This window comes from Medicago sativa, chromosome 7 (genome assembly GCF_051527215.1).
Source record: "Medicago sativa cultivar Bolivia chromosome 7, Bolivia_mono, whole genome shotgun sequence".
Taxonomy (NCBI): domain Eukaryota; kingdom Viridiplantae; phylum Streptophyta; class Magnoliopsida; order Fabales; family Fabaceae; genus Medicago; species Medicago sativa.
In genome coordinates this window covers 9400163-9412960 of record NC_140755.1, presented here as the reverse complement: position 1 = coordinate 9412960, position 12798 = coordinate 9400163, and the positions used below count along the sequence as shown (strand labels likewise).

The 12798-nt window shown below is 32.2% G+C and overlaps 1 protein-coding gene across 2 annotated transcripts; it reads left to right on the top strand.

The window, feature by feature from the left end:
• The first annotated feature begins 6415 nt into the window (after positions 1-6415).
• LOC146904068 (RNA-binding (RRM/RBD/RNP motifs) family protein) lies at positions 6416-12047 on the top strand. 2 transcript variants are annotated; one of them, XM_085725234.1, is made up of 5 exons: positions 6416-6531; positions 8189-8326; positions 9309-9384; positions 10327-10443; positions 11273-12047. In XM_085725234.1, exons 2-5 carry the CDS (start codon positions 8211-8213, stop codon positions 11729-11731), a joined length of 768 nt encoding a protein of 255 aa, XP_085581360.1. In that variant the 5' UTR covers positions 6416-6531; positions 8189-8210; the 3' UTR covers positions 11732-12047. The 2 variants fall into 2 exon arrangements, with proteins under 2 accessions (XP_085581360.1, XP_085581359.1); XM_085725233.1 differs by having other exon boundaries at positions 8153-8326.
• The last annotated feature ends 751 nt before the right edge of the window (positions 12048-12798 follow it).

Here is a 12798-nt window from a genome sequence, read left to right as displayed (position 1 = left end):
ACATGGCTTCTCTTCTACAGGTCTGAAGATTGTCTTGACTGACTTATCAACCGATGATCTCCTAAAACTGGCTTCTTGTGTTTGTATCGGCCTTCTGTCATCTTGCATTTTTTCATAATTTGTGATCCATTCTAATGGTATTATTTGGATCAGTTCTTCACGGGAGACCTTTCTGGGAATCTGAACTATAAAGGGGATTTCATCCTCTCTACTGGCAAGAACTAACAGGGAGTCTGCTCTACATCCTGTTAAAGGCAGATCTATAGAATGATTCTGGAGGCGGTAGATTATCTGATGATGCAAGGTGGCTGCCAAGGCTTCAGGAACTTGGTCAGATCTAGTGATCTGAACCTGCACCTTTAACCTGGTGGATAACGTTGTGTCTCTGAGACTAAAGTTGTAATTTGGAAAGATATTTAAGACAACACTACCGGCATGCATCGAGGTTAAAACAGTTCCTATGACAACATTTTCATAGTGAAGATAGCTTGAGTCGAGCAAGTCTATCTTACAGAAAATTGGTTGGTTTTTCCTTCCATGGAGGGAAAGAATCAACCTGACAGCCCCAAAGTGAAGAGCTGTATATCCTTCTGTTTTCCAATGATCTATCAGATCCTGAGGGATCTCTAGATTTACATACTGTTCTTGGTTTGTGGTTTTAAGAGTACATTGATCCAAACGAGAAGATTGGATATACTCTTTCATATTTGGTCGGTTTGTGGAGATGAGATTTTTGATGGTCCTAGTTAGGGATTTTTGTCTTTTAAAAATATTGTACGGACTAAGAAGAGGGGGTATGGTTTCAGCTACTTGTACATCTTCAGGAACATAAGAGTACTCAATGAGATTCTCTATTTTGTGAGAGTTGGTTCTTTTAAAGGATTTTGGGAGAGTTATGGCGGAAGTGTGAGTGATAGGCTGGGATGATTTACTAGTGCTATCCATGATGAAGATGGTTTCCTTCCTACTCATCCTTTCTATTATATTAATACCATAATGCACCCCCACTGTTGGCAAGCAGGCTCTGATACCACAGCAAGCCTGGTAAAGAGGCATTCCATTAATGCATTATGCATCAATATACCCAATATTGAGTAAAATATTGGAGAACTATTCACACTTTTTGCCAAAGATTCTCAGGGACTTGCATTTAATTGGACGTGATCTTTTCTACACCCATTTACTGTTCATCCAACTCAGGAGGACGTTTTTGTCCTTTGGCAGTTAAAGAATTGCTTTTATCAAGGACAAGGAAATAGCTACTATGTGATATGGTTAGATGCAATTTTCAATAAATCTGCCAGGCAAATCTTTTAAAAAGAAGTCTTTTATCCCTTCCATGAAGCTTTGATGTTGAACTTTTCATGTTGATTGGATCTCCAAGCCAAACGTGTGGAGCATTGTTTTTTCACTCAATTATATTAATACATCCTCCGGTCACTAATATAATCAAAAATCTACTTTTTAAATTCATTCAATTAATGATGTATGTAGTCTATAATAAGGATTACATACATCATTAATTGAATGAATCTAGAAAGTGGATTTTTGCTTATATTAGTGACTGGAGGGTGTATATTGATATTGATTTATTAATTGCTCCATCCTTTTGAAATGAACAGTTAAATATGTTTTTAGTTCTCACATTTTGTGTCTTTTTGAAGAATAATCACTGCATTTTATTAAATGTTTTTAAAATCCTCACATTTTATCTCTGTTATCAAAATTAGTCACCGTTGTTAATTCTTTAACGGAATGTTGATGTTACAGTTAATCGGTCCCAATTATTTTTCAAAGTCATTTAAAATGTTTGGACAAAAAACACGGATATAAAATGGCTGAGGACTATACTTTATTTGTCTATAATTTATTTGTTTTGACATTCTCATATTCTCATTCATACTTAGGTAACCGCCATTGTGAATCCTGAAGGTAAGGTAATAAATACAAAGCCTCTAAAAACTTTCATATATTCTCATTCATGTAAGGTAACCGCCACTGTCTTGTGCGTATGTAGATGTCATAGGCAGAGCTTATCATCATTTCTATTAGTATCCTATTGATTGATGTATCCTTTAGGTGCTTTTCCTTTCAAGATCTCATTAATCTTTGTTGCAATTCTAATAAAGCTCACAATGATATAGAGAAGCACATTTTTTTAGGGATTTATTCCAAAAATCCAGCAGAACATAGGGACTTTATTTATAATTAGCAAGTTTAATATGAATCACACAAGAAATCACTGCTGCCTGTCTTCTACAGGTTAAAGATGTCAGTGGATGGTAGATTACATTTTATTCATGTTTTTGGCCATTTAATTTTGTGTTTATGATGATGGTGGCATTCACTTGAGTGAAAATGTTGGAACTAAATGCGGCATATTGATGATATATAGCATGTTGATGATGTATCCCATTCACAAATTGCATAAAGTTATTGATTATGGTTCAATCACAATTACCTATTGCAGAAAAGTAGTGATCATGTCACTAAAATAAAAAACTTATACTCATTTGGATGCTGATATTGATATTGATGAGTGGTTCAAGGTTATTGTCTTTAAAGATTGATATTTTGTTATGTTATCGTTGTGTTACAATGTACAAATATATATAGTACAAAATTTACCAATTATTAGTAGTAACGTACAATGCTCGCTACAACATATTAAACTGAGGTATTCTAGCTCCTAATATAAATAATGACTAATCAAATATTTGTTGACTATACCAAGTCTGCTCTTAATGCACTAATGACAATATCAAATATCCTTTAGTATTTGATGACCAAATAAAATCTTCCTTTTATTCTTCTGTGATACCACCATATTTGTGGATTTTATTTGGTCCATTATTGTTACTGCTGCTTTGCTACTGCAGACTTAATGATTTTTGGCATTCATGATTTGGAGAACGTGCTTAATGATTTTTGGCATTCATGATTTGGCGAACATGGTCGAGGACTGTTTGTTTATGAGTTTAAGTCCTTTTTGGTGTTCATGATTTTTGTGGGATATTTTGTGTGTTTATATTTTAAATGTCCGCGTGTTTGTATGCTGTATTTCCATCTACTTTTATTAATTTGCCTGTGGTGCGCTGTTTACTTCATGACATACACGTTTGTATTTTTGTACCACATTAGTATCGTTGTTGTGAATCTTTGACCAATTGTGTATAAGTAATAGGCTTCTGTTCATTCTTACGCTTGCTGTCTTAATGTTTGTTTAGGTCTTGCGCCTTTGCCTTGGTGTTGTTAATCAACGTTTGTGTTGCCCGTGCGTCGCACGGGTTACACACTAGTTATGTACTCTGACTAGAGATATAGGTTGTTTCAGGAAGCAATGGATGTTTATGCATGTGGACAACTTAATTGTACCAAAGAGAGCTTCTTTTTTCTCTATTGATTTTAAAAGCCACCAAAACAATATTTTTTTTTTCTTTTCAATTTTGACTTTTTGGATTCAAATGTTTAAAAATTTGAAGTATGCATTTTAGACTCTCGGATTGATCATTTAATAGTTGTAAAAATTCTAATATTTTTTTAAGTAATATTTTATATCTTCAGATTGGTCGATCTGAACGTGTAAAATATTTTGGAAAATTTAAGTTATATTTTACACATTCCTAAAATAGTACTAACACTAACTAATGAAAATGAAACGCAGCAGAAAACCACCGTTTTACTACTAAGATTTTCTTTGCTTCCGACAAAATCTTGGCATCTACTAGATTCCTGGCCAATCCAATTCAAGAAATCTCCATCCTCAGGAACGAATAAATTTCGCTTTGGAACACGCTCTTTAGCAAAGAAAATCGCATCACACGCGCCAATGTGATTAAATATAGTAATTGATAAATGTTCATTTTCTTATTTTGATTAGAAAAAGATTATTAAAGTTCCATAATCTTAGTTCGGTTGATAAGAAAATTGCACAATATATACATGTGTTGGACATATCATGCATTTGTCTTTACCAACTGAGCTAAGCTCATGACAAAAAAAATGTGTTCGGATTCAATTTTTTTAATTTTCAATATGAGAAGTATTTTATATATCTTTGCTTTCAACTTTGAGATTATGTTTTAGCTTTGTAACAAAAAAAAAACTTTGAGACTAGGTTTATTAGACGAGAATTAAATATGATTATTCACACTCTTGCTACATCGATATTTTTTTTTGGATTAGTCACTGTCATCTATTTTCTCGATACACAATAGTCGGTCATCGAATAATTAATCATTTACTTAAGGTATGAGAGTCTCTTTTTTTATTTGAGAAATTCTTACACGAACTCTTACCTAAGAGATCATTTTTACAACCAACCAATTAAAATCAAACATATCATTAAAATAATAAAAATAATTAATATCATAATTTTTTCTCATTATTTTTAATATTTCTCTCTCCTTTTTCCACTTTCTTTAACCAGCAAAAACCACCCACCATCATTTATTGTTTCCATTTCCTTAATTAAAATCACATTTTTTTAAAGTTAATAACATGTGTCATATTTTTATTGGTTGGGTGTAAGAATAATCTCCTAGGTAAGAGTTCATGCAAGAATATCTATTTTTATTTTTGGACAAAAGTATGAGAGTCTCTTATCATTTGAACCAAAGTGATATTAAAAAGTAAACATTAAATAATTTTGACTGGCTTTACTATTTATTATTAATTTTATAAGTTAACATTAAATAATTAATAGTCAATCGATTTTTCTTTTAAAAGGAATCCAATTTTGGCTTCTTAAAATAGGTTCTTTATCAGGTAATAATTGCTTGATTCACATAAATAATTAATAAAAAATTACAAAAGTTTGACCAAAAAATCAAATAAAGTGGATAGTGATATTATCAAATTATTTCTGTTGAATACTTGTATTCACTATTATTTTAAGAATAATGAATAATAAATATAATATTAATTATACAATAAAATTGAAAAAATATAATTTATATTACATTTAAAACTTGAAAAGAACGTCCCCATAAGTCTAGCTCAGTTGATAGATACCTCACATTATATATGTAAGTGTTAGGGTTCGAACTTCATACTATTCACTTATTCATCTAAAAATGTGAATTTTTAGTCATGAAGGTACTTGATAAAAAAAAACTTGAAAAAAACATTTATGTTAAAATAGTTTTGTTGCAAATATGCAAATCATTGTCCTCGTTTTTTTAAAAAGACAAACTAACCCACCAAAATTGACATTGAGAAAAGTCAAATTTAAAACGTTAACAAGAGCATAGTTGAAGACCTTAAGCCAACATCACCAAACAAATTATTTCCCTTTTTATTACAATCTTAATGTTTTATTGAGAGTGTATTTTATAAGCAATTTTAAGTTGGAACAGTCGCGACCACACTTTGTCCATTGTGTATGTTTATTGGAGTATCTCTTTGATCACCGAACTAATATAAAAATTGAGTATAATATATTTTGTTCGTGTACAGTTATTTTACATATGAATTTAATGATGTGTTTCCACCTTAATTAATGAGTATGACAATTTATTCATTTTTATATTTATTAATTAACGTGTCAACACATCATTGAATGAATGTATAAATAATTATACATTGACGTACTCCCTTTGCTATCAATTACTATAAGCAAATTTGACCTTTTAGATTCATTTAATTAATGATGTATGTGGTTCATAATATGAACCACATACATCATTAATTGAAGGGTTAATTAAGTAAATGGTCCCTGTAAATATTCAGAATTTTGTTTTTAGTTCCTATAAAATAAAATCACACTTTTTAGTCCTTATAAAATTTTCCATCATCATTTTTAGTCTCTATAAAATTTTTCCATTAGCATTTTTTTTTGGTGGAATTCCATTAGCATTTTTAGTCCCTATAAAAAATTTCCATCAACATTTTTGGTCCCTAAAATGCTTAAGGAAAATGTCACAGGGACTAAAAAGTGTGATTTTATTTTATAGGGACTAAAAACAAAACTGTGAATATTTATAGGGACTAAAAACTTAATTAACCCTTAATTGAATGAATCTAAAAAGTAAAATTTGCTTATAATTAGCGACGGAGGAGTAATATATTAATTAGTTTTATAAAAAAATAAAATAATTATGCAATATGGACCACATATATCATTAATTGAATGAATCTAAAATGTAAAATTTGGTTATAATTAGCGACGGAGGAGTAATATATTAATTAGTTTTATAAAAAAAATAAAATAATTCTGCAAATTATTGTGGTTGCAAGCCTCCCAATCAGAATGATCCACATATACAACATTTATTAAAAGAGAAAAAGAAACAATGCAAAAAAACAAAGGGCAAAGCGCGCGTGGGATTTAACAATAACTATTTTTTTCTCTGTCTTTCTTCCCATAATCATAACCATAATTGATGATATAGGCCTCTATCTCTTGTGGTCACACACTTTCACTTTCCCTTCTCTGTTTCTCTTCTCCTCTGTTTCGCTTCAAATACAAATTTACACATAAAAGTACTTACCCTTTTTCACAATTTTCAATATTGCTTCACTATTTCAAAGGTACATACTTTGTTTTTTCATCTTGGTTTTTGTCACTTTGTCATTTTTATGTTGTTTTTATTGTCTGTGTCTTACTTCTGGAAACAAAGCAATATATTTTTATTGTTTGTTTTAATCAATTTTGCTTGATATTTTGTTAGAATAGATATATTAATGTCACACAAGAACACAAACTATTGATCACATAGTTCAACCAATCATGCATATGTCTTTGATAGCAGAGTGAATGTTGTAGTTTTTTTATTATGCAATTCTTAGAATTATAGAGTGAATAATTGTATATGAAACAATTAAGTTATGTGATTGGGGACATCAATGTGTTTAGGCTTGAATTGAGACAGATTTACTTCATATTTTGAAGTCTATATTTATGTAGTATATGAAATGAATGCTCATAAATGATGTTTATAAGCTAGGTAGCACTTGCACACTGACACAAACACCAGACACAACACTACAATTGATACGTAGGTACCAGTAATAATTTGAGAAAATGAGAGTGATTGAATATAATCACGTGCATCAGTGTCATGTGTGTGTTGTTGGACACACGTGTGTCAGATGCTGACACATGTTAGACACCAGCTACGTATTCAATCTGTCATGTTGGTCTTTTTGCTTATCTTCATTGTCTTTTTCTAACAATGCATGGTCTCACCAATTGAGCAATCAAAGGAAAATACCAAATTAACAAATTTTGACTTGCAGGATCACTCTCTTTTTGTTCATATAATGTTTTAGTTTTTCAATTATGCCTACTTCTTTGAAGATAGCAAAGTGAGCGTTGTACTTTTTCGATTACGAAATTCTTATAATTACAGAATATAGCGCGGTATTTAAATACTACAAGTAAATAGTTACACACGAGAACTCAAATGATTTATCACAAAGTTCAACCAACTGTGGTTTTCTGAATATGTAATTCTTAGAATTATTGAGTAGTATGAAGCATACTCAAAAGGTTTGTTTTTGCATTGGCTGCTGGAGTGTGAAGATTGAATATCTGTGTTATATTGATGGACACTCTTCATTCCCATTTGTGATGAACTGCTTGTAGGGAGCTTAAATGTGTGCTTTATCAAATAAGAAATTAAACAATGAAGTTATGTAATTAGGGACATCAATGTGTTTAGGATGAAATTGATGCTTATTTCTGTTATGGACTACTACATATTTTGAATATATATCTGTAGTAGATGAATTGAATGCTCGTACACGATGTTTATAATCTATGAAGCACGCTCATAGATGTGGATACTAGCCAGTACACTGACAGTTATGCAGAGACACCGGCAATAATTTGAGAAAATGAAACTGATTGAATATAACCTCACGTGTTGGTGCCAAACACTGGAAGTGTCGGTCGGTGCTACATTGTTTATAAGCTTTTTGATACTTCACTATAATGTTGGTCTCTTGATTTATCTTCATTGTGTATTCTAACAATACACTGTCTCACAAATGGAGCAATCATAGGGAAAGAGAAATATATGCCTTTTAACTATCAGTATCTGAAGTAACATTAATGTTCCTTGCAGGATCACCCTCTTTTTGTTCATATCATGTTTCAAAATTTTGACTTGCTTTCTTAATTTTTTTTTACTTGCTTTGCTTTATGTAGGTTGTTGAATCTGGTTCTGTTTTTTTCCATCTTCAGAATCTTCAATCAGTTAACAAATATGTATCCCGGTGGCTATACTGCTGAAATCACAAACTTAACCCCAAGAGCGACAGAGAATGATGTGCAGAACTTTTTTGAATACTGTGGTGTAATTGAACGTGTTGATGTGATAAGGTAAGGTTACTTAACATTGTTTATTGGTAAATTTTCTTCTAGTCAAAATGAAACTTTTTGTTCAAAATTGAAAATAGTTTTTGAATTTGTTTCTGGTTTATGATTACATATTGGATTAATTGTTGCTTAGATAGTTAATGGATACACCAGGTGTTGAAACTCATTAATAAACTATGTAACTTCATTAACCACGAATTTGGACTTGGTTAACGTAATCTACTGAACGTAATTCACCACATATTTGAACTGCATACAAACGTAATTTCATTAACCACAACTTTGGACATGGATAACCATAATTTCAGGTGTTTCATTACATCAAGATTTGAACACCTGAAAATTGTGGTTTATGACATCCAAATTCATGGCTACAAAAATTACATTAAGGGTTAGCGAGTTTTGAGACCTGGTATATCTATTAACCATATACTGAACGCAATCAACCACTTATTTGAACTTCGTTAACTACTTAAGATTGTTTTCGCAAAAGAAGTTCAAATAGCACAACTGTATTTGATAGAATAGAATAGACTCCAGCTTATCTTAGCTTCACTGTTCATACAGTTTCTTGTTAAAAAGTTTTACTGATTATCTAGAAATGAAATATATTGAAGTTTTTCTGATGTATTATTTCTCCTAATAGTGGTAAAGATCATTTAATGAAGCTGTGCAATTATCTTCTTAAATGTATTACCATAATAGTCAGTTTTTGTAAGCGATAACAATTAGCATGCTTATCGATGTCATAAAAATTTGACAAAGTTTAATAATTACAGGGATGCTGATATAGAATGTTATTTAAAAGATCTTATCTATTTGTTCCTTGACCATATTTCATATCTCTGTTGAATAGAAAGATTGCATGTTGTAACTTTGTAAGTTGGAGGGCCTATATGGTAGAACTGTTAGTTTACTTCATAGTATATGTGAAGAGTTCTTGGAACTAATTGAAAAAATGACTTTTTTCTTAATAATGATACAGGTCCAGTGATTATGAGTCTACTGCATATGTGACTTTTAGGGATGCTTATGCCCTGGAAACTGCATTATTGCTGAATGTAAGGCTTTTATCATCTTTGTTGGATATCATGGAATAACTGAATGCATAATGAATTTCCTTGTTCTTGTCAACTTTCAATTAATTGTGTGCTACTTAGATATTTGTAAATCTATAAAGCATAAAAGTTTTGGTGTTGTGGGCTTGTGTATCAGACATGTTCTCTACAGCATGTTGTTCGACACACCAGTGTTATGGTTGTGCTTCCGTGTCGTGTTGTATCAAGTCGCATGTCTATTTCAATGCCATGGTACATACAGTTTGTGATCGAGTGTCGTTATATGCTTTCTTACTGAAATGTAAGATAGATTTCAAATCTTTTTATAGTTTGTTTTACTTTTTGATCGAAACGTGGACCGACAGAAGAATGGTCGGAGTGAGTAGAAGACGTGTGTGTTAGGTGGCATATAGTTGCATGAGTATGTTGGTAGGGTGGTTTGCTGCAACTACTCTAACCATCAAGTCAATATATAAATGAGGTGAGATATACGTAAACAGTAAACACGTAGCTTTTTCAGAGGCGTAGCAAGAGAGTAGTGTTTTTAGCCAGAAATACCGTTGGTTTTGAGTAGGCAAAGTGGATGATGATTTGGCGTGATTGCGAATCACCTGGTCAGGATTAAGTGACTTCCGCCGTACGCTTAGGGAAGTATACTCCACCTATGATTGCCCCTGATTGGGTCTTGGCCCACTCCAGAACAACGTTGATGAAGAAAATGACTGTATTTGTTTATGGATTGTTTAAGTTCAGCATCTAAATAATGATAGACAGCTTCATTGGGTCTTGTCTTTTCCAAATATAACTCTACAATGGATGATGAACTATAATTACATATGCAATTTCAATTTCATTACATTAGAAAATTTTGTTTTACTTAATATATTGTGATAGTTGTGCCTGTTCAATTCAATTCATCTTGATTTTGGTCCAATGCTGTTTCAGGGATCGATGATTTTGGACCAATGCATTTCTATTTCACGCTGGGAAACTTATACAGATGACAGCAATAACTGGAACAATCATACTCCAAACCATGAAGACAGTATAACATACTCACAAGTATGGATAAAATCCTTCCTTAGAATGCTCTCTTACTTATAGAGAAAAGTCTTTTTTCTTTACATTTTCGGATATATTCATAAATCATGGTAACAATTTGAGATCACTGTTTTGATACTGTTGAAATGAATGCACATGTTAAAGTATATACCACAGAAATTAAAGTTATTTGAATATAATTCAATGTTCAGAATAAGGGAAATTTATGTTTTGGAAAATTGGAAAGTCATAAATCTCCAGGATAGCTTATGAAAAGTAGCTTATAGCTGATATAAAAACAATTTGACTATTTTATGTTATAAGCTCTTAATTAAGTTGTTTATCCAAATAAGGCTTAGTCAATTGTTTCAAAATCTATTTTTACGTTGGCCTTTTGTAGTTGGCTTGTGTACTCCTGTCTTGATTCGTCGCTTCTTGTTACTGTAAGCTGTAGTAAAGAAAGCAACCATAATAATAAATACTTTAGAGTTTATGATTCTCACAACATAAAAGAAACATACCTTCTTCCATGATGGTAGAGAGTAGAAGTAATCATCGTCCTAATCACAATCTAACCTTACATGTTCGTTCTTTCTCAAGACCTGTTATTGATGACAGATGACAAAGAAACCTTATGGGAGAGATAAAGTCATTGATCCTGTTCGATCGTTATTAACAGTTATAGGATGTTTTCAACTTCTGACACTAAATCCTTAGGCCTGTTACTTAGTTAAATTGCATAATGTCTCAAAACATAATTTCACACGAGTCATCATAATTAATTAATGAATCTAAATTAGTAGTTTTCACTTATTTGTCAACTTATTTCAACATGTTTTTTCTTCGACAGGATATGCACATGGACAAGTTTATTTCTTCCCCTGGAGAAGCACTGACTATGGCCCAACAGGTTGTCAAAACAATGGTAGCTAAAGGATTTGTGCTGAGCAAAGATGCATTTGTGATGGCAAAAGCTTTTGATGAATCGCGCAGTGTATCATCTACAGCAGCAAACAAGGTTGCTGAACTCAGCAACAAAATTGGTTTGACTGAAACCATAAATTCAGGCATTGAAAGATTTAAATATGTGGATGAAAACTATCATGTTACAGATATCACCAAATCAGCTGTGACCGTAACGGGGACAACAGCTATAGTTGCGGCAACAGTTACTGGGAGAGCAGCTATGGCTGCTGGTAATGCTATAGCCAGTAGCAGCTACTTCGCGAAAGGAGCTCTTTGGGTTTCGGATATGTTATCTCGTGCGGCGAAATCAGCCGCTGATTTGGGTCATCATCAAAACAACTGAAACTCCAAAACATACACTAAAATGTTTGGTTGTTGCACACAAGCAAAAAACTACAATTGTTTGGTGATACTGTATTACCGTATACGGCTACTTATCTGGTGCAAATGTTGATATCACTAGTTTTGGCGAATCCATGATGAGCAGCAATTGGTTTATGTATGTATCAATAAGAAATCAGAACAACTGATTGAGTTTATATTTGTATCTATTGGGATAGTTTCTTGTTTATTTTTCTATTCACTAGTTTTGTTCAATTTATTTACTATGTACTGCTGATAAACATCCAGTCATATTTTATAATACAGTTATTTGTGCAGATAGTTTAAGATTTAGGAAATCGTATTGCGACATGACATTATGGTGGATTTGGTCCCCTGACGTAGTTATAGATTTCGGCTGTTCGATGATAAACTACTGGTCGAGATTGTTTCAAGTTAATTATTGACTAATGACCGTATAATCAGAGCCGTCTGAACTTAAATTAATAACCAAAATTCCCTATAGTGTGTAACTACATGAACCTGCTAGTGCAGGCGATCCATGCCCCATATTGGTGATATATATGATTGGACCTCAGCTTGAAATTGTTTACACTATCAAGCATTGTGATTGTTTCTGCCTTGAAATACAGTGATTATCACCTTGTTGGTGATGAATCTCTCCTTGATGAATCCTCCATTGGTAGACACTGTAACGCTATTTTTTGGATGACATTCATCTAATTTATTAAAGACTCCCGTAATAAGATGATTTCTATGTTTGGTTTAGCGTTAGACTTGTAATTCTTGCGTTCCAATGCAAAACCAACGTGATACTTAGAAGCTCCATATAATAGCTTCAAATGTAACATGTTTTGTGACCGTTGAATTGAATTTTTCCAAACACGTGCGATAAGAGTTTGTTGTAAAGGATAAGGTCTTTATTTAGCTCACTTGCTTATCCACTTCAATGGTCTTCTTCTAGTAGTACCGGTGATTCGACTTGATTGAAGGTCACGAGGTCCATCCCAATACAATTTTTTTGGTTTCTTAGGTTCTCTTCACAGGAGATAATTCTGTCTGAGGCAT

Bases quoted from the DNA above. Each gene is read 5' to 3' on its own strand.
- LOC146904068 (XM_085725234.1), top strand. From the start codon at position 8,211: ATGTATCCCGGTGGCTATACTGCTGAAATCACAAACTTAACCCCAAGA. The intron at 9,385-10,326 runs GTAAGGCTTTTA...ATGCTGTTTCAG, and splicing joins AAACTGCATTATTGCTGAAT to GGATCGATGATTTTGGACCA. The intron at 10,444-11,272 runs GTATGGATAAAA...TTTCTTCGACAG, and splicing joins ACAGTATAACATACTCACAA to GATATGCACATGGACAAGTT.